We start from the raw sequence: 26,862 nt of genomic DNA, 5'->3' as shown, positions 1-26,862 counted from the left end.
AATCCACTACATTCACCTGACAGCTTTAGTTACTAGTCACTGTACACATTAAGATTTCTGCACACAAAACACATGTAGTTTATAAAATACCATGTTTTATTATAAATTAAACTACCCAACAACATAGACTAAGTCCAGCTGAGATGATTTGCCAGTTAAACACGTAGTTGATTGACAGAACTGTTTGGATCGTTTCCGGTCCCTAAAATGTGAGGATTCTTCAGCCTTTAGTACTTTTACTTTTAATACTTTAAGTACATTTTCCTGATGATACTTAAATACCTTCACTTAAGTGAGATTTTCAGTGTAGGACTTTTACTTGTAACAGAGATTATTTTTTTTTACAGTGTGGTATAAGTACTTTTACTTAAGTAAAGGATCTGAATACTTCTTCCACCACTGCTTTTTACAATATGGCACCTTTAACCCTTCTGTTGTCCTTGGGTCAAATTTGACCCGTTTTCAAAGTTTCCGCATCAGAAATCTGGGTCTTTCAACCAAATTGCCCCCAAAATAACACGCATGGTTACATACAATGCTCATCGCAGGTCAAATTTAGGATCAGTTCACTCCTTTCATTGAATTTTGGGTGTTTTATTCAATTTTTATAGCATTTGAAAAAAACATGAAATCTCTCGCTTTTCTAAACAATATCCTGACTAAACTGTGACAGTCTGTGATTATCCACTAAATCGTAACTATTTGTCAAAATAGTTCATCATTTCAGATTTTTTGAACTCAAAAATTTCATATAAATGAGGTTTATTGATGATGAATTCCAAAAAAAAGTGCAAAACCAGCAGTAATAAGTTGATGTTAGTGGTGAATCCGGTGGTAGTGGAAAAAAAGCACAAAAAAGGGAATCTTGGGGGGAAAAAATCGCCAGCAACATAAAAAAAGGCGTCTAAAAAGGGTTAATTTTCTTTTCTTTTTTTTTACCTGGGAGTACAACAAGTTGCATGGTCAACAGGAAGACAACACAAGAATTAAACTCTATCAGCCAGTAGAGTTAGGATTTAGGAAATTCCGAGCCGCCTCTGAACGCAGCACCGCGGAGGAGCAGAGGACGCAGGGCAGGACAAATAATCCAATCATTAGTCCACTAAAACATCGCAGATGTCTTGGTTCCAGTCTCTGAGGGATGAGTTCACACTGAGACCGTTTGAGATAGAGCAGACACAGTAAGTAGACCTATCCTGTCCCTTTAACTGCACTACAGCACTCTGAGAGAGAAACTTTGGCTTTGTTGTGCGCGGAGATGAGTTACTATTGGGTTGCGGAGGATTTCTGACGTTTGACCGGTGATCGATAGGCTACATGGCGGTCCCGAGTCCCGCAATGCTTTGCTTTTTGTTTGTGCATGGGGCTGAAGATGTTGATGAAGGAAAAGTGTGTATTTCTGTTCTGGTCATGATTCACTGCCAACACTAAAGGGCGATGTAGGTGGGCTGTTTTTGGCTGTGAGTTCTTGAAGTCCAATAGTGAGACACATCTATGATATTAAAACTGAGAATAGGTTTGGTTATGATGATAACTGTCCAAAAAAAATTTATAACTTCCAAAAGTTTAAAAAAAAAAAAAAAAAAGTTGGCTAAACTGTAAATTTGAGTGTTATCAGATCAAACTTTGCCAGCAAAGTGAGCTCAGTGTTTGGTAGTGGCAGGTCAAGGACGGTCCAGATTAAACAGTTGTCTCTCAGAGTGCGGGAGCCACTGTAATCCTGACTGATTCAGACTAGTTGTGTTGTTTGGTGTGAGAGGATGAAAGACTCTATTGATCTTGTATCTGCTGATCTGATCCTCATGAGGATTTGACTGTAGCACAATCTGAGCAAACACACAGCCCTGAGAAAAAAATGATGATGGTAGACTGGGCATTTGGAGTTGGGGCTGCACAATATATTGTTTTTTATTATTATCGTCATCTCGATATCAATTGCCGCAATAAACGCATTGCGAAAGGCTGCGACATATCGCAACATTTTTTTTTGTGTGTTAGTTGTAAGAAAATATTAGCAGACAACTGAATTAAATTATGTAACTGTCATCCTTTTTTTTTGTAGTGGTGCCTTTCATATTCAATTCCATGTTTCATTTGTTCAATAAAAGAATGTTGGATATTATTTCCTTTCATTTGTTTTAAATTGAACACACAATTTGTTGTATTTTAGCAGAATACTGAAGGTAGCAGAACTGAGTACACTTTGATTTCTGTGTATTTATCACAAGTAATATCGTTATGGTAATATTCACCGCTATCGCATATTTTCCTCCCATCAACAGCCCTAATTTGCAGTAAATCAAGTTAGCACTATCACACTGGAATCAGGATACATGGGCTGGCAATCTGACTGAGAAGCGTGTGTGTGTGTGTGTGTGTGTGTGTGTGTGTGTTCTTGTTTAACTATATTCATGGGGTCCAAAAACCGGGAATACAGTATACTTGTGGGGTCCGGACAGCTTTGTGGGGCCAAAATGCTGGACCCCACATGTTTAAAGGGCTGTTTGAGGGTTAAGACTTGGTTTTAGGATTGGGGTTAGAATTAGGTTATGGTTAGGGTGAGGGTAAGGGTTAAGGTTAGGCATTTAGTTGTGATGGTTAAGGTTAGGGTAAGGGGCTAGGGAATTCATTATGTCAATGACGGGTCCCCACAAAGATAGTGAAATTCACTATGTGTGTGTGTGTGTGTGTGTGTGTGTGTGTGTGTGTGTGTGTGTGTCACAGCCCTCCTGATGTGAGGGCAGATCAGGTCATCTGTCACTGGGTCATTGAACAACCCTCAGGGGTTTTACGGGGACGTCCTGTTTGCTGTTCCTGTCTGTGAGAAAACCCTATCATGATAACTGACTAATACATAATTAGACAATTAGACATGTTGCTGTTTCCCGCTCAGAGTGTAACTTATGTTTGTGGTTTGTCTCTCTTGCATGCAGCCTGAGTCATTTGATTTGAGACTGAGTTCTGTATTATTTCCTGCATAATTATTAAAGGGGAACGGCATCAATTTTACAAATGCAGGTTATTGTAGTTTACCTGTCAAGCCTGTTACTGCTCAAGCTGTGAAAAAAAGGTGTGCAATGTTTTTGCGTGGCTCTGGAGGGTATTTATCAGGCAAGGAGCGTCTGACAAAATTATTTTGTTGGTGGTATTATGGGAAATGTAGGATTTAGCTAGACTGGGTAAACCCAGCCCGATCTGCCGGCGATTTGATTTCGCCCTGCAGCTCAGGCTGGAAAAAAATGTACGTTTATCTATCCTGCTTCCGTTACAAATTTGCGGGGACCAATCACAAACTGTCTTATCCACCTGGCGCGCTATTGGCGAGGTTTAACACGATGGCGATAGAGAAGCGACCAAGCAGCTTCTTGTTTACATTCAACATGGCGGCCACCGAAGCCCAGCAACCCGTTGATGCCGCTGTCGCTGCTACGTCACCCAGATCGTTGGTCTGATTGGTTGAAGGACGATCCATTTGCGTACAGAGTCATTTGAACTATGCCCGTTGATCCCATCTCTTGTCTCCCCGTACTAATGTTCAATCTGAAAAGATTGAGCTTGGTCTGGTGATAGCCACTAGGACTAGGATTTAGCGTTATTGGAGCTTGACTAAAAGTCAGGATATCTTGGCCTTTGCTGCACAGATTTTTGATTTATTTTATTTATTCATCTGTCCCATGTGACTGAGTCCCCCAACTTTATGAATTTGCAATACTAAATCGCCGGAGTGCCCCCTTGGTAACCGGATGCCATGATAAGTCTAGGGTAGAGCTGGGTGATCTAGAAAAAATCAAATATTACAATATTTTTGACCAAATACATCAATGTCGATATTCTGCCGATATTGTAGGGTTGACTATTGGTGCTTTCACAAAATATCAACACAATGAAAGTTTTGATAAATAATCACCAATAATGTGGATATAATGACTAAGTGGGTAAATGCAAATAACAGAACAGTTAGTAAGTCTGGTAAGTTCAGAAATGACATCACTTTACTGCAATGCAGCCTTTAAAACAAGGAAAAGACAACGCTTGTGTCATATTATGATATTATGATATTACGATATCCAAAATTTAAGACAATATCTAGTCTTAAATATCAATGTCAATATAGTCTCGACCAGACCTTCCTCCACAGAGCTGCGGAGGAGGGTCTGGCTAGTCCACACAACACTCCGGGATGGGAGAAAAACATGCTCTGGTTTATTGACATGTCTTTAAACCAATCACAATCGTCTTGGGCAGCGCTGTTTTAGTCGTGCAACAGAAAACTCAGATTGGACAGATATAATATTGATATATTGCCCAGCCCTAGTCTAGTGCTGCATCTCATATCTCTTATTTGATAGCTCCTCTGTCCTCTGCTAAACTGGAAGTTGTTCTGTCCCTCCTTGGTGAAGGCCGTCTCAAAGCTCTTATTTGTACCCCGAGGAGCGAGGAGCGAGGATTGATCACCTAGGAGTTATAGGCGAGGATACACAAGAGCAGCCTTCCCCGGAAGCCGTGCAGCTGACGGACTAAGACGCGAGGAAGGGAGGCAAGTGGAGGAGCCGGGGGATGCAATTTAAGAGAACTGAGTTGCAGCTTAGGCATGCCAGGAAAGTTAATGTCCCTTGGTAAAGGTGCATTCACAGTAGGCTTGGTGAAGTGAACTCTGACCTGCGAGCAGGGTGCGAACTACGGGGGAGCTAGGGGGAGCTCAGCTCCCCTTAATAAGACATGGACGTGATTTGTGAAATTTTGGGGGGGGTCTCTAAAAATATTGACAGTGTGTCATTTTGACGTGCAATTTCAGTTTTGTGTAATGTGATCATCGTGGATTATTATGTGTAAAATTGCAAAAATATCATTCATTCATGCATGACGGTGATTTAAACCTAATTCACTTCAATAACTATACATGCTATTCTTGTCATGAGCATCAAGGTGTGGCAGCGCTGCAGTGCAAATTCAACTCATGTTTAGTACATGTTAACTCAAAGATTCATAGAAAAAAACATAAATGTTGGAGGCCATTAATTGGCGCGCAAAGTCCTTGAAATCCATTCTGCAGTTAGCATCGTATAGCCATGGCAAAAAGAAAACAAGGCAGTTTAATTCATTTTGGTTTTACTAAGAAATTGTGTAGCGATAACGTTAATAGCACGACCGGTTCACCTGCTGCAAGCCCTGTTAGCACACCTCCCGCCGGGGTGACAACACAAGAAGAAGCTGAAGAAATAATGTCCTCTCTGGCTGAAGATGGTGGTGGTAACCACTCATCAGAAGCCGGTCACGATCCTAACCCCTCTTGCTCCTCTCTCCCGTTAAATTGGAACAGCCATCAGTGGAGAGACTGGAAGAGCCGATATACATAGTTGTGGAAGCTTGGGGTGCGTCGCCTAGGCCTAATTGAACGGAGAAACTATATTTTTTTCTGGGATTTGGCGTGTTATTTTGTGTCTCTGGTGCTTCCACACAGATACAAAATTGAAAAAAAAACATCCATGCTATTTTGAGTGAGATACGGGTTTCTGAATGTGTCCTGCCTTCAGTCTCCGGGTGAGCTGTTCAAAATCGGCAGGGCTTTTTCTGTCACTAGCCGAAACGAGGTGGCTAACCGTAGCATGCTAGCTCGTTCTGAATGGCAAAACACTGCTACAACAAACACTAGTTCACCATAATCTACAAAAGAACTACTTACATGTCCCTATTCTTCAGGTATTCCACGCAAAGTTGGAAGTGTGCCCTCGTTTAGAAGAAGTTTCCCAGCTAATCCTGCCTTGTACTACTGAAGTTGTAGAAACAAACAGCTAGCTAGATGATGTGATCTTACCTAGCTACCGCGCATGTGCGACTGCCAACAAAGATGTTACAGCAGTGAGAGGTCTCACTCTATAGCAAAAACAGAGACCTGAACACCTGAAAGAGGAGCTGCAGCAATGTGCAGTACAACAAAAATATGGTGTTTTTTTGAAAATTAAACCATTTAAACCTATTCTGGTACAACCTTAAAATACAATTATGAACCTGAAAATGAGCATAATATGGCCACTTTAACCGTTGTTCATGTGAAATCTCAAAGACTTGCTTTGTGGACTATTTGTGGGTGGCTGTTTGCTGTTTGACCAATTCCTGTCGATAAAGTATAATTTCAATCCTGTATAGTGCATACACTTGTAGCTGTTATGTATCTTTGTAAGTCATTGTAAGTCGCAAGTGCACGACCCCTCCCCCTCCCAGGTGGAAAAAAGAAAAGTGGGCTCCCCCAAAGGCCACGGTATAGTTTGAACACTGCCTGCGAGTCAAGCAGCTTCATACCAAAAACAAAAACTTAAGCTTGAATTTGTCTACTGTGCGGGCTTCTATTAAAGTTAAAAGTGAGACTGAGCAAATATTCTCAGGACAGTAGTGTAATGCGAACATACACTTAGCGTGTGGTAGGTAGAGGATGAGGAAGTTTAGTTTTTCTTTTAATCCATACTCAGAGTTTTGGATTTTGCTGTGTAACAGTTGTAGCTCCCTTTTCCTTTCTTTCCTTCTGTTTTCCAAGCATTTTGCAGTATTTATGTGCTTCATCTGGGTGGTAGTATGGAATAGAGAATGCTCAGATCAACAGTTGCAGTAGCCTGTTTATTACAAGCCTTTTGCTGCACCCTGGAGGAATGAGAAGCATCATAAGTGTGTTGACGCTGTATAAAAGCTTCAGTTTCAGGTTATTAGGCGATTGTTATTAAGGTAACCCCTTTGAGTCAATTTTCTCATTTGTCTCATGTCGCTTCAACACACACACACACACACACACACACACACACACACAGGTTTGTGGCACTATCTTTGTGGGGACCCGTCATTGAAATAATGCATTCCCTAGCCCCTTACCCTAACCTTAACCATCACAACTAAATGCCTAACCTTAACCCTTACCCTCACCCTAACCATAACCTAATTCTAACCCTAATCATAAAACTAAGTCTTAACCCTCAAACAGTCCTTTAAACTTGTGGGGTCCAGCATTTTGGCCCCACAAAGCTGTCGGGACCCCACAAGTATACTGGACTCCCAGTTTTTGGACCCCATGAAAATAGTTAAACAGCCCCCCCCCCCCCACACACACACACACATACACACACACACACAGAATAGAATTGTGAGTGAGCAAGTAGAGTTGAAGACGGCTGTTTTGTTTTTATCGCCCCATAAACCTCAGCTGGGACCTGGGGTTGCGAGAAAGAAGAAATCTCAGCTTGTTGGAGGAGTGTGTTATGTGTAAGATCTTACACACACACACACACACACACACACACACACGCACACACACACACCACCCAGTGCGGCAGGCTTGGTGCTGGAGTATGATTACAGGGCTATTTACATTACAACATAGAGCGACAGAGAAAGAGGGCGAGAGATTGGCAAAGAGAGAGAATGAAAGAGAGAAAGAAGATGGTTTCCAGATGTGAGGTGGAATTCAGAGAGCTCCCCTCCTACTCTGTATGGAGAGCGAGAGAGAGAGATCTAGATCAGCATGCGCACGTTGTAATGGAGGGAATAGGAGACAGAGAGAGAGAACACAAAAAAAGAGGAGAGGGAAGAGGTGTTGCACTGCAGGGGTGTGTGAGAGGAACTCCAGCCAGCTGAGGGGGAAAGAAGTGATGGAGATGGGGAAGGGGATGGAAAGAATAAAGAAGAATGAGGAGAGGGGAATAAAAGCAGGGCCTCTTGGTCGACCACAAGTCCAGAAATCTAATTGGATGGGAATTCTGTTTGGTTTTTAGTATTGGTGAGCAAAGAATCCACCAAAATGAAACACTTTGAAGAACTCTTTTCCAAAAAGCTGTCGTGCTTCTATCAGGGTCAGTGGTGTAGTCTACGTGATACACAGGTATACACAGTATACCCACTAAGAAAGCTCCAGGATTTCTATAGACCCACTTAAAAATGTCCAATGACACGCAACAACATACTTTACATTATATTTTTGATATATTTTGAATTGTCATCTGTGTTACATAAAAGTGTATCCGAATACAGGAAATTAAGTCGTTGATGCTCAAAACTTCCTACTTCATATGATATGGCCCCTCCTCCCCCAAATGCAGATTCTGGCCAATATACAGTACAGTATACCCACTACAATACATTAGACTACACCACTGATCAGGGTCTTATCTGAGCTTGTTTCTGGTGTCTTTATATATATATATATATAGCACATCAATTATAGGTCATGGTAAGACGGACATAGGCACTGTGTGATAAAACTTAGCCCCTCATTCATTTCATTTCAATCAATTCATTTCCTCGGACAAATGAAATCCACTGGTGATGTTGCCAACAGGTTACGGTGCTCTCTAAATACTCTCTCCCTTCTCATTATGCGCCCCACAATATTGTTGCAAATCTGCAAATTATGAGGCATGTTTTCCTCTTTTTAGTTTTTTTAGGTGCCACTGGTCAGCAGGTGTCTCTGATTGTCGCCATGGAAGCATAGGGACAGCCTAGGGGTAGGGTGGCTAACTTTTTTTAGGCTTAAAATAAATCAAGTCTTTGTCTGTGTGAGACTGTCTGAGTTTACATTAGACTAATATGAGAGCAAAATGAAGAGAGGCCAAATGGTGTGTTCCAGTTGAACAAGGAAGTTGGAATTTTCGAGTTTCCACTCGGAAATTTCAACTGGAACGCCCCCTCGAATGTCGGATATCCGACTCGGAAAGTGGAGAGAAGCTCCCCAACCCCGACCTCCCAATCCAACATGGCTGCTCGGAGCATCAACAGTAGTGAAAGCTGTAGTAAAATACTGTTTATTGGCACTTCTTTACTTACTCTAATCTGTGGACATGTTGCTATGGTGTTTGTACGCACAAGCACACAGCATAATGCGTTTCTATCAACTGGTATTGCTAACAATGGCTAACCTCTATAGGTTTTTCCGACTTGTAACTGGAACAAGGTCAACCTGGGTGTGGCGTCTTTCCCAGTTCGGAGCTCCAACTTCCGAACGCAGCATAACACTACAGACCAGTCTAAAATATCTTTGTAAAACCGTCCACAAACAAACTGCTCAAACTAAAGCAGCTAAATGGAATTCAGCCATCATTCCTTTTATTATTTATACCTGTGCTTTACCTACATCCCTTCTGCTGTCTTTAACGATGCCAAACACCTTTGGGGAAGAAAGCATGGTACACTATACTTATCATTTTGGTGGAATTCAAATTGGTCTGCACATTCCTATTATTTGTGTGTTCTCAAAGTTAAAAACTCTAGAAATATATCCGCTTCACACAGATAAGGGAAATTATTATTATTATTGATAGGACAGGCATCCAGTTACCAATTACATACACACACACCCAGGTTTGTGTCACTATCTTTGTGGGGACCCGTCATTGACATAATGCATTCCCTAGCCCCTTACCCTAACCTTAACCATCACAACTAAATGCCTAACCTTAACCCTTACCCTCACCCTAACCATAACCTAATTCTAACCCTAATCTAAAACCAAGTCTTAACCCTCAAACAGCCCTTCAAACTTGTGGGGTCCAGCATTTTGGCCCCACAAAGCTGTCAGGACCCCACAAGTATACTGGACTCTCGGTTTTTGGACCCCACGAATATAGTTAAACAAGCCCACACACACACACGCTCTCTCTCTCTCTCTCTCTCTCTCTCTCTCTCTCTCTCTCTCTTTCTCAGTTGGTCCAGACTGAGGGCCATTTCAGGAAATACCAACATCTACTTTTTTTCTTCGAAGGGAAACTGACCGACATTCCTCTTGGCTCTATAAACAGAAAGCTGTGTGATTGATACATGCATATACACATATATACACATGCACACTCGTGCACATGTACATATTTCATGACGAATTGAGCCATGCTCTTGGATCCGTTTGGACATGTCGGCATTGAGAAATTCATACGGCACGCATACACAGAGACATTGGATAGCTGTGTTTGGAAAAACTCCTCTTGTTGATCTTCGAGAGGTTAAAACGAGTGAGAAGCCAGGTGTTTCATATACTGAAAGGTCATAAATCTCCCTCCACAGGGCTGTTTTTAGATTCCTTCGCAAAAGACTTGAGGCGAGTTCATTTTTCCCACTTCAAAAGAAAAGTAACGTTCCTGGATTTGCGGTGACTGATAGGCAAACACCCCTTGATGCTATAATTAAAGCTGCACTAATCAGTGGTGTTTAATCCCAACATCACAAACTATGAAGGGCAAGCCATGTCCCTATGTACTTTGTTGGCCAGGTGCAACATTTTGCTACAGTGGAAATCAGAGACCAGCCCCCCTTTTCAGCAATGGATGTTCAAATCGATGTTTTTTAAGCCAAGGACCCCTTAACTGAAAGAGGGACGGAGCAGGGACCCCCTACTACACATATTGTATAAAATGAGGTTGCATTTTAAACTGGGTCTGCAATAACGTGTAGGGCGGCCCAAAGCCTTTATACATACCTTTTTAGTGCATAGAATACTAGGCTGTTAAAATAATAAATGTTGGCATGATTTAAAAAAAAAATCATCTTTTAATGTTGCATATACATGTGGCACAGTGAACACTCTGGATTACCTGTATCTTTGATTGGCTATTAGTGACTACCTTACCTATAGGCCAATAAGCCTATCATCAGTGGGGATTTATATTTGCTAATAATATGTTGGATTCATGTTAGGACATTTCAATTTTACAAAAAACTTTCAAAAATTAACTATAATTTGGAGGCCCACCTGCAACAATTCTAAGGACCCCATAGGGGTCCTGGACCCCCTGTTGAACATCCCTGGCTTAGAGAGTTTGGCAATGTACTACACATGGAAAGACTCCTCTATACGTAAGATGTCTAACAAAGAAAGAATTTTCCAAAAATAATATGGCATCGTCATTTGTCGAATTTGTCATTATTTCATTTTTTCTCTCTTGTTGGCTTTTTTTTTTCCTTTTTCTTTGAGGGGTGGGGGGTGGGGGTGGCATAGGCTTTGCAGGCTTTTGTTGTTTTGTTGCTGAAACTTTCAGAAAACCCCAAGGAAAAACTCATGTATTGTTATCCTGTATAACCTCTGTATAAACAATTCCTTCAATAAATATATTTAAAAAAAAAAAAAAAAAAAAAAGCTGCACTTATCAAAAATGTTATATCAACAACAGGTCAAAAGACTATATGTGATGTGAAAAGGGTTGCTCATAGTGACAGGCGGTAATTATTACCCGACTCTGCAGTTCCGTTCAGTTGACCCAGCTCTTTCAGCATCATTTACTGCATGTTTACTGGGTCACTGTTAAAATAATCAATACAGCCTTCCATTTGCAGCATTAAAAAAAAACCCATAATTGTAACAAACGAAAGTTGTTTCTGTCTGGAATGGTAAAAGAGAGAACATGTACTCCATGTAGATTTATGCGACGGATTCCCCGAGTCTCTTGACATCCCTGCTGCAGCAAAGATGGAGAGATTCAGGATGGGAAATCGGAGTGGAGGTAACGCAGAATGTATTGGTGGAAGCACTGATTAACATCTACATTAAAATGGTGGAAATGCTCTGTCAACACTACTTCACCCTGAGAGGGTCCTTCCTGATGGATAATTGGCAATGTCATGTGGTAGACACTTCAGAGTTGTGTGTGTGTGTGTGTGTGTGTGTGTGTGTGTGTGTGTGTGTGAAGGAACTTTTCAGTCCCAGCGTTCAAAAACTGATCTTAGAGACTCTGTGTTTGTGTATCATGCTGATGAAATGGAGCAGCAGAGCTCTGGATCTGATACAGACTGACTCTGTCTTTGTTTACACTGACACACACACAAACACACACACACACACACACACACGCTCACTCCACTGACTTAGATCAATTTCAACAAGTTTGGAATGAATCACACAGACAACTTTAAGTCTGGGCATGTTGGGATTGAGAAATTCATTCCACTACACTGTTGCCGCTCCTCTGTGAGCGGTCTGATGATTCATGTGATTTAGCCAATCTCAATCTGAATAACCTTATGTGTAATACATTCCAAAGTGCTATTGGGTAACAAAGCATTTTTAAAGTAAATCTTTAAACTTTCACTTGAAATCTCACTTATCCTGGAACTATTTTAACATGTGAAGACGTGCCCTGTCGTAGATGATAATGTAAAGTCAGATTGTTTTTAACCTTTAATGTAATGATCCTACAGATATCATTTAAACTACCCAGGTGTGTGTGTGTGTGTGTGTGTGTGTGTGTGTTCTTGTTTAACTATATTCATGGGGTCCAAAAACCAGGAATACAGTATACTTGTGGGGTCCGGACAGCTTTGTGGGGCCAAAATGCTGAACCCCACAACTTTGAAGGGCTGTTTGAGGGTTAAGACTTGGTTTTAGGATTAGGGTTAGAATTAGGTTATGGTTAGGGTGAGGGTAAGGGTTAAGGTTAGGCATTTAGTTGTCATGGTTAAGGTTAGGGTAAGGGGCTAGGGAATGTATTATGTCAATGACGGGTCCCCACAAAGATAGTGAAACGCACTGTGTGTGTGTGTGTGTGTGTGTGTGTGTGTGTGTGTGAGAGAGAGGTTTTAGCAGCAGGGAATCTCGGGATCAATCCTAATGTCACCTATGTGACATTAGGGTCGCACACATAAGCACTCGGAGCTATAGTGGCTGTAGATAGGTAAGCTCCCTATTTATAGTGATTAACTGTGACAGGCTGTTGCACGGCCGACGGATAGAATGATTAACACGAGACACTGTTTTTGTGCAAGCATTCGATGGCCGGTGACATGCAGGAGTTGGGCAATTCAGTGTTAACTTAACTCTAACAAGCTGCACATTTGTATATCTTAAACAGTATAGGCATGGCAACATGTGATATCAGAGCGATACTTTTGATTTCACTTTTATTCAGTGTACATATTTGCTAATGGTGGCGGCGGCACACAATGTACATACATGCATACTTTGCGGTTGCATTTAAAATCAAACTACAGCCTCCATTATGGAGGTCCTATCACGAGCATCTGTCAACTGAGAAAATCGATGCTGTCATCACTAAGTGCTGTATATTGATTGATTTTGAAAATGCAAATCCATTATATTAAAATTGAACAACACAGTGTACTGGGAAAGTCTTCACTGAATGGAGCCCTAGTGCTTATACTGGATGTTAAATCAAATATGTCCCTGTATGGCTAAGAGAATGGTGTTTTTGTTAGTTTATATGGCTTCAATATTGAGTCTTGCTTCAGAGGTCCAGTACATTAGTTGCATTGTTGTCTTAATATATATCAGCCAAGTTAGCAAGATATAACCGTAAAAGAAGTCATTGTGTGGGAGTACGCCATTGAGTAGTCTAGCTCAGTTCGGGGTAAGCAGTGAGAGAATTGAGAGGGTGCGTACCCTTCTCACTCGTGGTAATAACTTTATAACACAACAATTAATAACCCACAACTAACTCTCTTTAATACACATAACTGTACATTTACAAATGTATTGTCTGCTGTGTTCAGACTCCGCTACATTCAGGATGTGTCTTTTCTAAGAGCAGATCCAATAAAAAGGGGAGTTCATATTGATCTGGATGCTTGAATTTGTCGATAAAAACCATGTGTAGCAATATATTATAATATTGAGGAGGTGACGCATCATGATATACATTTGAATCATTGATAGGATAAGTGAGACCAGTGCAGATTCACACCCCTACTAGTTACGTGCCACCACCATGTAATTCAGTAACAGGTCGTGGTCATTTCACGTATTTCTGTAAGATCAGGCTAGTCTATATCGACGACTTTTGTTCAGGTGCCGTCGGAAATTCTGCCGGATGTCCCTCATTTCGGCCGGATGTCCGTTACCTTCCACTTTCTTTGTGTTGGCGTTCTAAACTCAGGTGGATTAATAAGGACTATGGTTAACTGCTCCTCAGATCTCTGCAAGGTAAATCCAGACAGCTAGCTAGACTATCTGTCCAATCTGAGTTTTCTGTTGCACGACTAAAAACAACTTTTGAACGTTCACATGTTCCACCAAAACAAGTTCCTTCCCGAGGCTATTTTGTAGAGGCACCGTCATTGTGTCCGGGGCTTAGCGCCACCCAAGACGATTGTGATTGGTTTAAAGAAATCCCAATAAACCAGAGCACGTTATTCTCCCATCCCGGAATGCTGTGTGGACTAGCCAAACCGTCCTCCGCAGCGCTGTGGAGGAAGGTCTGGCAATGCGAGACTGAGATCAGGCTGACTGAAACGCTTGCCAATGTCCAATTAATGCATCTGTTTAAATAAAGTCTTGTCATTGGTTAGTCTACAAAAGAAACAATTGTATATGGAACTAAACAGTAGAGAGACGAAGAAAGAGGATAAGGTCATGGGGGGGCAGTCTTTTGTTCACTCTTGCCTCCTCCCTCACTCCACCCTCTGTATCCTCTTCCCTCCACCAGCCCTCCCTGGGCTACATTACCAGCCGCGGTGGTGGCCGGGAGGATACAGTGAGTGAGGCATGCAGCAGCTACTCACTCATTTAGTCAACTGTTTTCCCACTGCCGTATTGTACCAATCCAAGGATTGCTCTTTTTGTCCAAGACATTCCTGATTCATTTGAAAAAGGAGATTCCTGTTTTTCAAACGCTCTTGCTATAATTCTGTGCTTGTTGTGTGATATTCGGGTCCTGTTATATTCCCACTTTGGCTGCTCTTGTACTGTATGTGATACTGGAGTGGTTAGGATTGGCTTAATGTTGTGCATCTGCTGCCAAAGTTTGGAGAAGGGAGCTCTGTCAAAAATTTGACTAGTGGAGCTCAAAAGTGGGAGGAACCTCAGAGGATGGTTTGACTTGGAAGTCTTTCTTGTGGAGTGGCATCTTCTCTGTTGCAAAGAGAGAGAAGTCATCGGTTTTCAGGAAGAAAAGGGACTCTGATGTGGGACAACTGCACAGAGTGTTGGATCTGAGGGGTTGTCTATTCTTGAAAAAAAACAAAAAACAATCTATTTAGCAAAGAGAAAGAAAGACGTATTTTGTTTTGGTACAGAATCTTTTAACGTTTGACAACATGGCTGGGATGTATGGATGCTTCAAAAACAGGAAGTAAGTCTTTTTGTAATTCTGCCATTGCATTTTAATTGCATGTGTATTACTGGCAAATGATTATATCGTGATACTCAATTCTGTTCCGCCAACAGGCATTGAATTAATGTATTACAAAATCAGCCATAAAATTGCGCAATCTTGTTTTAAAATCACACCTGACAACATAACATTACTCATCTCAACTCGTCATCTTTAAATCTCTGTCATAATTGGCTCTTTTAAAAGATTTGTCATTTTCAACTCATACCTATCTTGACAGAGGCCATGGACTACTTGGAATACTAAACAACACAACATGTGTTAACAGTCATACCCTCTGCTACTGGAAGTATTTATTTCACCATTGGGTGTATCTTGCACTAAAGAGCCAAATCTTTTCTTAGAGGGCACTGATTTTATTAGCATGTCGGGGGTTTTTCCCAGAGTTGACGCTGTCTTTTGTTGCAGCTGTCTAATCAAACTTTTGTTTCTCTTTGTTTTTTGAGACAATTGATGGCTTGCAGTTGGCGCTGACGGTCCGCTGTATGACTCAGAGCTGATTGACTGAAGAGACTGATTTTATACTGGAAGTGAATGACTAATTAGAAAATCCCAGAACTTTGTTTTGGTTTTGCTGTTATGTGGGAGAATTGGGCAGATGAACATGATTCCCTGTTAATTCTCTCTGATGCTGGATCAGTCATATTATTGCTCAACTGACGGCTTGATACTTGATAGCTGTGGATGAATTTTATTTCATTTAAATTTGAGCGCATGCTTTCTGTCATAGCTAACGGTATAGCTGCAACGATTAGTTTGATAATCGATTAAACGGTTTGAGTCGTAGTTTATGAAAAAATGTAAAAGAAAATATCTGATTCCAGCTTCTTAAATGTTAGTATATTTTCTTTACTCCTCCGCGACAGTAAACTGAATATCTTTGAGTTGTGGACAAAACAAGACATTTGAGGACGTCATCTTGGGCTTTGGGAAACCCTGATCCACATTTTTTCCTCATTTTCTGTTATGTTTTTAGACCAAACAACTAATCGATGAATCGAGAAAATAATCGACAGATTAGTCAATAATGGTTAGTTGCAGCCATAGCTGATGGGAGTCCTCAGTGATTTTAATGCTGTGACTGGCTAAATATATATATATATATATATATATATATATATATATATATATGACTGGGCTTGGCAGTGGGATTGGACCACAGAGGGCTTAGGATAATGAGTGCCTTGAGCTCTTTGACTATAGTAAAGTATCTTTTTCTGTACCAGAGCTGTGGAGATGTGGTGTTGTGCGCACTGATAAAGCCCCTTCCACTTTCTTTGTCTTTGGCCTTTCAGTCTCATGACATGACAACAATACAGGCTTTTATGGCCCACTCAGCGGAGTTGACTTAGACAAACATTTTGTTTGTGTGTGTGTGTGTGTGTGTGTGTGTGTGACAGAGAGAAAGTGAATTAGGAGTGGGGATGAGCTACAAGACAGCTACACGCAGATTCAACTAAAGAACCACAATGTGAGCTCCTGGAATTGGTTCACACTGAAACCAAGATTTACTTGAATCACGTCTTAGTACAAACTTTCAGCACGCAGACAAACCCAATATGCTTATGTGATTTAAAGAAATAGTTTACCCAAAAGCCATATAAATTGTATATAGCATGACACTCACCTCCCTAGGCTCCTCCCTAGAAAGTTTTTTTTTTTATGGAAATGGCATTAAGGAGAGCAAAACGCCCCAAAAATGAAAGAATATCAGTGGAAACTTGGATATTTTGAGGGAGAGTTAAAAAAGGTGGCATAAAAGGTTATAAAATATCTGAGAAACTTGAAAATTCCTGTGCAGCATTATCCAAGTGAATTTGTATCCATTTGTCGGCTCATGGGAATTCAAACACAACTATTTTTGCTAAACTATTGCTAAAGAAAGTATGTCTGAAAAATGCAAGCATGCACACAATAAATTCCTGCATGGACTATGCTTTGTTAAGCAAGTTTAGCTCCGTCAAATACGCAGGGTTCCCACACATTTTCATGGACAAAGTTTAAGATTTTTTTCCATGGCTTTTCAAGGACCCATACTAAAAAAATATCATGACCATTCGCAACTTATAACTAGGGTTGGGTATTGTTTGGGTTTTTTACAATACCGGTGCAAAAGCGATACTTTTAAAACGGTGCCGGTGCCTAAACCGTGCCTGAACTGGTACTTTTTAAGAAAGTTAAAAAAAAAAGAAGGGTACAACAACCGTTGAGTCGTGCTTTACACAATGACGATAGCGCAACCAGCTCTACAACATGCTCGCTGGTTGAGATGTTTTTCCGTCACTCTGCATACGTCATCTCCTTCATCGCTCTGATTGGTTGAAGGACTATCCAATTGCGCACAGAGGCATTTGAGCAGCGTCCGTTGGTGACGCCCCTTTGGAAATGGGCTGTGAATGAACCTTCCCCAGACCCACTCTCAGTTACAACTGAGAAGGGTCTGGTGTCAACCAGGCTAGTTTTTACCCCTAGTATTTTAGTCTTCATTTAGTTTTTCCAAAAGTCAGGGTTTAGATGCAGCCCACCAGTGGTAGAGCTCCACAGTAAACTTAGATGAGATTCGCAAAGCTGAGGACAAGTGTGTGTTCTCACTTTCTCACCAGGCCCCATCTTTCCCAATATCTCCCTGGTCCATCAGTCATTATGTAACCACAGGAGGTTGAGTTTGTTTAGCAGGAATGGTGATGCAGCTGTAAATGAATGTAGACTCTGCAGAGTGACTGATGAGAGTGTTTGGTCAGGTTCTGTCTTGAGTCCATGTAAGGCTTGTTGCTAAGAGCACAGCCCCATTTCAAACAGGAGGAGATTGAGGAGAGAATGTGGCAGAGTAGAGCTGCAAGACTGGAGAAACCCCAAACCCAAAAGAAGGGTTTGTAAATTGTAAACAAACCTCAGGGGTTAAAGGCATTTTGGAGCTATTTGGACAAAAATGCTATTTTCAACAAAAAATTTTAATCTAAAGTTGGCTTTCCTGAATTTCCGGTTGGTGTGACACTGTCCTGTCAATTTTAGAAATAAAGAAACAGACACATTAGTTCTTGTGTTTGACCAAATAATCTCTGGAAAACACTTAAATCCCAGTAGGTCATATTTTTCAAACGCCAAAGTCTCTCAGTCAAATATATACTTAAGTGCATTCCAATATCAAATGGCTATTCCCACATCAGATTAGAAAGGCAACTGTTTTTGTTGGCACTGAACGTGATTTGAACAAGGATGTGCTACAGCTTACTGTATGTTAAAGATCATTAGTTCACCAACATTATGATGCTTGACGGGACTAAATCATGGCTGTTTGAATGCTAAATACAATGTTAGGAATTTCAAGGCTTGTGTATAAGGGCACGTTAAATATTTTACCTGTTTCTTACCTACATATTCCTTACCGACCGATTAATTACCTATAGACAGGTTTCCATCCAGAATGCCAAACAGCAGGGGCTAGAAAACATGTCACTTACCACAGTGTCTTGATGGCTTGATAACAGACATTTTCAGTATTTACAAATGATGCAACTTTCTGAAACCTCTGGCTTGCTAAAATGACACATTCCAGTGAGAAATGCCAGCTAGTAGCAATGATAATGATAGCGGTGAATATACACAAAGTTAGCTCTAACGATAGGGACATTAACTGTGACTGTCCTAAACCTAGGCCTGCAACCAGGGGCGTAGCCGTAATTTCCGAATTTGGTTTCCTGACAGATTGTTCAGGAGAATGATTTTTATTGAAAAGATCTTCTACCATTTGTCTCACCAAATCGCATATTTCAAGTAGCCTACATTTTATTTATGATTGATGGAAACAGAAACTTGGGGGTCCTGTGGCATGCCTCCCTGGAGACATTTTTGGCAGTAATAGCCCAAATTTGGTGGCCTCTGGCACATTCTAATGCCACTATTCCATCATATACACTGTTCTTAAATATCTTGCTGATCTTCCTTCCATCCATCCATCTTCGTCCGCTTATCCGGGGTCGAGTCGCGGGGGCAGCAACTCCAGCAGGGGACACCAAACTTCCCTTTCCCGAGCCACATTAACCAGCTCCGACTGGGGGATCCCAAGGTGTTCCCATGCCAGGGTGGAGATATAATCCCTCCACCTAGTCCTGGGTCTTCCCCAAGGCCTCCTCCCAGCTGGATGTGCCTGGAACACCTCCCTAGGGAGGCGCCCAGGGGGCATCCTTACCAGATGCCCAAACCACCTCAACTGGCTCCTTTCGACGCAAAGGAGCAGCGGCTCTACTCTGACCTCCTCACGGATGACTGAGCTAATCTCTAAGGGAGTCGCCAGCCACCTTCCTGAGGAAACCCATTTCGGCCACTTGTACCCTGGATCTCGGTCATGACCCAGCCTTCATGACCATAGGTGAGGGTAGGAACGAAAACTGACTGGTAGATCGAGAGCTTTGCCTTCAGGCTCAGCTCTCTTTTCGTCACAACAGTGCAAAAAAAATTTAATGTAATACCGCCTCTGCTGCCCCGATTCTCTGACCAATCTGCCGCTCCATTGTCCCCTCACTCGCGAACAAGAGCCCAAGGTATTTGAACTCCTTCACTTGGGGTAAGGACTCATTCCCTACCTGGAGTAGGTACTCCATCGGTTTCCTGCTGATCTTATATATTTTTATTATATGTTATTTTATTATTGTCTATATCTGTATGAGTCTATAAATCAACTGATGCAATCTGAGTAACGTGCACACTCGCCTACTTATGGTGCGTTCAAATCAACCCAGACGTGTTGTAAGTGTGGGGGATGGAGGGCACCGACATGGAAAGTGAAGGGGAAATGTCCATGGCTGCAACTAACGTTTATTTTCATTGATTGATCGGTCGATCATTTCCTCGGGTTAATTGATTAGTTGATTGGTCTATAAAATGTGAAAAATTGTGAAAAATGTCGATGAGCCCAACTTTTGTCCACAACTTAAAGATAACTCCATTTTCTGTCATAGAGGAGTGAAAGAACTAGAAAACGTTCACATTTTAAAAGCTGGAATCAGAGAATTTTTACTCATAAAAAATAACTCAATGCTCATGACTGTTTTCCAAATGGCGCCCTCATGTAAGCATGAACGCTACTGTCTTTATAGTCTGTTTTTAATAAACTGTCTGTACACTTACAAAGTTCTCAATGCTTCAGTTTACATGTAGGGACCCCCATTGTGCTACCGTTGAAGTGTGGTGCTATTTTGAGCCTTGTTAGTGGTATAAAATAGCGATTTACCATCTGCCCCAAAAGCTAGCATTAGCTTGTTTAAAGCTAGAGACGCATTTGATTAGCATAAAAACAGATCCCAGAGAACGATCGACTCGGTACACATATGTTATTAACCCCTAGGTTCATTTTGCACCGGAATTGTCCTTTAATAGTTGACAACTAATCGATTATTCAATTAATCTTTGCAGCTCTGCAACAACATCAAAGGGCAGCATGCGTACAGAAGCTCCCTCTCACACAAATAGCCTTTTTTAAAAGTAACATTAGCATTAAGAAAGTAACGTTAGCATATACTGTATAAAATTCCTGCTGTTTGTCAGCTGCACAAGTTAGGAACACAGAGCCTCCCTCATTCTGGGTATTGTATGAATGTGCGCATGTCACTGATTATGTTGCCTGGAAACTTGTCTGTTGGCAGATTGTTTTTGAAACATTTCAACATTACAGATAAGAAAATAACTGATTTATTTCTTTTACTCTTTTTGGTAGCAGAAACTTTTTTTTATGGTGGTCAGCTAAACTTTTATTCTAAGGCACAAAGATTGTGCCAGGTTTTCAATTTAGAGTCTATTTTAATGTTTGTGTAATGATATTAGCAATATTATCCATTCTGACCCATGCAGTTATTATAACACACTTTGGGAGGTTTTGGCAGGACCGTTAATTTCTGAAATGTTTCTGCATTTTAAGCCATGGGAAAGTCAAAGTAACAGTCATTCTTTAGAGCTCAGGACTGAAATTTAAATCAATAATTTTCTTCATAGTCCCCGTCTCCTGCTGACTGTGCAGGCGTTGAATTGTTGAATGGGTCCAGAGGAAATACCGCGGTTTTAAAGGCCATGTTCCCAGTTAGTTCCCAAGAGACAGAGGAACAGACAAAGACAGAGAGAGGAGGGGATGGTGAGATATTGAGTCCGGAGGTAAAAAGAATGAAAAGATAAAGAGGGTAGGAGGGAACAAAGAAATGTTGGTGTGGAGCTGTCTTATCTGGCCACATTCTTTCTCATATCCTTTTATGGCCCTTTAGCTCAAATTGAGCTCCTTCAAGGAATGGAGATGGGTTATACAATAACAAAACTAAAAGCTTTTTAACATCTGTGGAGAGAGTAATGGTAGAGTGAAAGATGTTTATTCTGTGTGGATGCTGCACTTTTTTTTACGTGCTGTCCCCCCATTCATGTTTTAATAGATAACATGCAGAGAAACTTGTGACAAGATAGCAGAAGAAAACAGCCAGACTGGATCTTGTACAGCATTCAATTGTCCATCCCAAAATGATCCAGATCCAGGAAGAGCTACTTTTCTTTATCTATGGTGTTGATTGATGATGAAGTTTGAATTCCTGATATTTCTGGTTTGATCTTGAGGAAAATATTTGTTTTCTTGCCAGGAGTTAAATTAGATTATTGATGACGCACTGTCATGTTGGTTAGCTTAGCTTACCTCAAAAACTGGACTGACAGCAATGCTGTGTATCAAATCGGATACTTCCGTTAATACACTTCCATGTAGTACACTGTGTACACACGTACTTACTTGCGTAGTGTGTGAATTTCGACAAGGTAATCTCAAATCGCACACAGGCGTTATGTAACGGAAATGACGAATCAACATTTGACCGGAGGAGGAGGGTCTGGCTAGTCGACACAGCATTCCGGGATGGGAGAAAAACGTGCTCTGGTTTGTTGGCATTTCTTTAAACCAATCACAATCGTCTTGGGTGGCGCTAAGCACCAGACGGAGCCATGGTGCCTCTGCAAAATAGCCTCAGGAAGGAACTTGTCTTGGTGTTATTTCAGCATGTCAGTACAATCTCAGCTTCTTTTAAACATATAATAATGACAAGTTGAAAATGTTTAAATGTACACTTCCTTAAATTGCATATGGTACATACTTTATGTTGTGTACTGTACACACTTTGAAGTTGACATGCATGCTGCTTATGTCTGTATACACAACATGTCTGTCTGCAGCTATAGCATATCTGGACTCAGTGGCGCATCCCAGTCAGCCAAGTGTATCATTTCAGCAGACTGGAAAAATCCCATTTACTCCCTCGCAACTCTTTCTTGATTCTTTTCTGCATCTCTCTCTTTCTCTCTGCGTAAAATTGAAGGCTTGCGGCTCGTCGTAGACCCACTAACATCATATTAGCGTGGCCAATTCATCTGCACTGCCTTGGCTCAGCCTCTCATCTCCTCTCACTCTGCTGGGAATCAAGTTTAGGGCTTGTCTTTTTGTGTCTCAAACATGGGGAATATATTCTTGAGTTTTCTGGCCAAGCACCTAAAAATAGGGTCTTTCACTTGTCTTTTTAGGTTTCCCACATGGATTCCAAGCAGTGATATATTGATGGGGGGTTCCTACTAAAATAACAAACTGTATATTGTAGCCAGAGCTTTAATAGTCCAGATTATTCCACCCCATACACGGAAACGCCAAAAAACCATCACAGTGGTCAGGCTGTTCTCATTAACTGTTCGTATCCATACCTAGGAAAAGTAATGCAAGTTAAATGGTTCGTAACCCACATAATCATGTGCCAAGATATGCACGGCTGCCTCTAAGGAGGAAGTTGGGTGACGTTGTATAAAGACCGACAAAGTTTGAGTAGGGAGGAGGTCGGGGTGGATGGATGGGTCAAACAAACAGAGGACGTCACCCAGGAGTTTGTTTCCTGTGTGAAAGCAAAAGTCAACATTGACTTATTTTAACTTACTTTTGTTATGTAAATTTCATATGTAACTAATGGCACTTCTGTGAGTTACGTTATAAACAAACCCAAACCGCGGTCTTTTCCCTAAACCTAGTCTATGTCGACGACACTCAGATCTCTGCAGGGTAAATCCAGACAGCTAGCTAGACTATGTGTCCAAATCTGAGTTTTCTGTTGCACGACTAAAACAACCTTTGAACGTACACGTTCCATAAAGACAAGTTCCTTCCTGAGCCTATTTTGCAGAGGCACCGTTGCTCCGTCCGGCGCTTAGCGCCGCCCAAGACGATTGTGATTGGTTTAAAGAAATGCCAATAAACCAGAGCATGTTTTTCTCCCATCCCAGAATGCTGTGTGGACTAGGCAGACCCTCCTCCGCAGCGCTGTGGAGGAAGGTCTGGCAAAGCGAGACTACCCTAAACCTAACAAAGTAGTTTTGCTGTCTAAACAGATTCTGCACTGCAGGCGCCTCGGTCCCTCGTGCTGCTGGACATGCGTAAGATAATGCACAAGTAATTGCTGCAAAACTTTTCTTAAGATATCATACAAACTGTCAGGGTGCCCTTGTAGCTTCCCTGGTTGGGCGTGCGGCCCATGTACTGATGCTTAGCCCTTACCGCAGCGGCTCGGGATTTGAGTCCAACCCGCGGGCCTTCACTGCATGTCATTCCCTCTCTCTCTCTCTCTCTCTCTCTCTCTCTCTCTCTCTCTCTCTCTCTCTCCCCTTTCCTGTCTTCAGCTGTCAAATAAAGGCCCAAAATTCCAAAAAAATAAAAATAAAATAAAAAATAAAGATATAATATGAACAGTTGTATGTGGATACGTTGCAGTGATCATTACCTCAAACATCCCGTTTTTAATTATGTGTATTTTCAAGGCATAATTCGTAAAAAATTTAAATGTTTCTAGATTATACCAGATTCTGCAAAGCATTGAAAACCCACACTGGTGTTTGCTCATTCTGCTCTAACTGCTCTCACATGACTGAGGTTTAGCTATGCTTTTACTGTAAAACCACCACAGCTGAGGAGTTTGTTCTGTTCGAGCCTATAATGAAAAATCGTTACTGTAATTTAATCATGTATCTAAGGGAGAAAGCATTAAAGATTCCTTGAACTGGTCACAGTACTAACCACTGAAACTCTGCAGCGATGGACGTCGGGTTTCAGTGCTAAGGGTGTTTTACTCAACAGTGTCAACATCATTTGTTAAAAGCTGCCAGACACAGTACATTTGCCCTTTCTAAGCTCTGCCTCTGCCACTGATTGGTTGTAAATCTTTTACTCTGTGGTACATAGTTGCTGTAGTAATGTAATCAGGTCCATATTAGCCCAGTTAAGTGCTGGTGGCACAGAAGGATTAGGACTGGAGTGGAGTGGATTTGTGTTGTAAAAGCACAAAGTCCGTAATAGGACCTACTATAGAAGCCCCCATGTTACTACATTAGATTATCCCTTATCCCTATGTATACAAGCACGAGATGTGCCTGTAGACATAGAAATCATTTTTAAATCATGAATGGGTTTATTAGAAGCTTAATTTTTGACTGAACCGTTTGGGGATCTTCAGAGTCGTCGCAGTCCACATCATGTCCGACATCTGAACAAGAGCCAATTAGTCTGCAGCGTAAGTCGTAGTGCTCTGAGTCCTGGTTTCATAGAGGATTTAAGGCTGAACTAGATTAGATTTGTTTTACGTCAGAAGGACAGCAACCCAGTGGACAAAGTCAAGTTATAGTCATTTATAACAAAGAAGCTTAGTGTTCATTTACACCCATCATTCACTCCCATGTTGATCTGAATTGCGTGCGTGCGTGCGTGCGTGCGTGTGTGCGTGGTGTCAATGAGGTTATGTCATGTGTCTAATAAAGGTAGACCCCCTACTGGTCCGAATACCTCTACATGCTAATCCATGTAATGCATACACTCTCTCTCTCTCTCTCTCTCTCTCTCTCTCTCTCTCTCTCTCTCTCTCTCGCTCTCGCTCTCTCATACTCTCTCTCACACACACACACACACACACACACACTTAGTAGCTTCCAAATAAAGCTTATTGTGTGCCTGAGAGTGTTTGCATGCAATGCAACTCTGTAGAAGTATCCTTAAATGAAACCAAGTTAATAAACAGCTGCCAGAAATATGTCCAAGAAAATATAAAATTCAAAAAATAAAAGCCGCCTGAAAGTAAACACTTTGTTGAAATAGCCATAAAAATAAGTAATCAAGGCCCCAAGATTGCTGTTGTGGTTTTGCATTTTGGAAAAAAACAAGTTCAGATCTACAAAGTGATATAACTTGCTCTTATATATGAGAATATAAAGTAAAGAGGGAGCTCCAGCTTGTAAAATGTTTTGCTGGACTGTGAAATATAGTTTTAATGTTATGAGAAAAGATGTGTTTATAGAGTTCCACACCCTCCATGTTAACGCTGTAGAATGATGTTGTACTGCTTGATTTAGCTTATGCATTATATTTGGTTAACACAGCTGTGAATGTGTAATATCGACTATAAGACTAGACTAATACGTAGCATTGCTGGCTTCATCTGTCTGTTGAACTGATGGCTTTCGTCATTCAGATGTGTTTATTGAGTTTTCCAGTTTATTAAACAGATTTTTATTTCCTCTGTGCATAAGAGATGTTGGAAGGATGCAACATTGCAAAACACATATTTAAACTCCAAAAAGACCAACACAATTGCCATCACATTAATGTAAAGGGGTGCAGGTCTGAAGAGTTTGGTTAATCTCCATTTTATTTTTTACTTACAATAGATGCTCAGGTAGTGTGTGCTGTAGCCTACATAGGCTACTGAGCTGTAGTTGGAGTACACTGTCAGTGGATGAACCAATGGATGTATTGTGAACTGCGGAATATGCTGTATGTTGCAAACTTAGTTATTATTATTATTGGATTATGATCCAGTGTCCCATAATAGTGTTTTATCTGAGGGCATATAAACTCTTTTAATCAGCCATTACATTCAAACCTGATGAAGTTTACATGCACAACAAAGAGATAGGCTTCATGGATGTGAAACTATTAAGCATCACAAATAAGTTCTCTTTTTGCAGAGCTTGCTAATGAAGCCTGCTGTGACATTACTTTTTTTAAACTCTTTTATTTAGAAACCAATTTGTCCCCCAATATTTAAATATAGATGGGAAAAATACCCCCCAAAAGTACCATCATTTATGGAGAGGTTTGTTGGAAAATATGGCAATTGCATCGTCTGTAGGCCTACTAGATTTATTTTCGCTTGTCTTTCCAAGTTTATTGTTGCTAAGCCAATTCCAAGCCTTTGTTTACTGATTTTTAATATGTGTGAGAAAATAATTTCACTACGGGCTTCTTACAATCTTTGGTTGACAACCAAAGTCGGTTTTCTCTTTTGTCCCTCTGTTTTTCCTAATATTCGTCTGTTTATCTAACTGACTCTTCTTTCCTTTAATGCTCTTTCCCACAACCCCTCTCTTTGACCCCCCCCACCCTCCCTCTGTCTTGTGTATGTCCCTGTCTCCTTGTTTTTCTCACTGTCTTCCTTCTCTCTTGCCTTCTTTCACTCCCCCTCCCTCTTTATTTGTGTCCCATACTCATCCTCCCATCTATAATTTTCTTCCCGTCTTGTTTATCTCTTCTCTTTTCAAATTTGTTTTTCTGTCCGTTTCTGTTTTCCTCTCCTTTCTCTTCATCCCTCCATCCTTCTCAGAGATGAAGCCAAGGATGTCACCATGGGGAGCCAGCCTTGGAAGTGGGTGCATGTCAGTAATTTTGACCCCAGACTTTCTGACTTTGAGCTTAATAATTACTCATGAAACTCTCCTTCAACTTGAC

The 26,862-nt window shown here is 41.1% G+C and overlaps 1 protein-coding gene across 4 annotated transcripts in view; it reads left to right on the top strand.

The window, feature by feature from the left end:
- Positions 1-1,026: 1,026 nt before the first annotated feature.
- zgc:66433 (uncharacterized protein LOC321250 homolog) overlaps positions 1,027-26,862 on the top strand; it is a 67,010-nt gene continuing 41,174 nt past the window's right edge. For all 4 annotated transcript variants that reach the window (XM_036005786.1, XM_031280077.2, XM_031280078.2 and 1 more), the window contains exon 1: positions 1,027-1,181. In XM_036005786.1, coding sequence (XP_035861679.1) covers positions 1,117-1,181 — 65 coding nt within the window. In that variant the 5' untranslated portion in view covers positions 1,027-1,116. The remainder of the gene's footprint in view (positions 1,182-26,862) is intronic.

This window comes from Sander lucioperca, chromosome 1 (genome assembly GCF_008315115.2).
Source record: "Sander lucioperca isolate FBNREF2018 chromosome 1, SLUC_FBN_1.2, whole genome shotgun sequence".
In the NCBI taxonomy this organism is placed as follows: domain Eukaryota; kingdom Metazoa; phylum Chordata; class Actinopteri; order Perciformes; family Percidae; genus Sander; species Sander lucioperca.
This window is presented reverse-complemented; position numbering and strand designations above follow the sequence as displayed.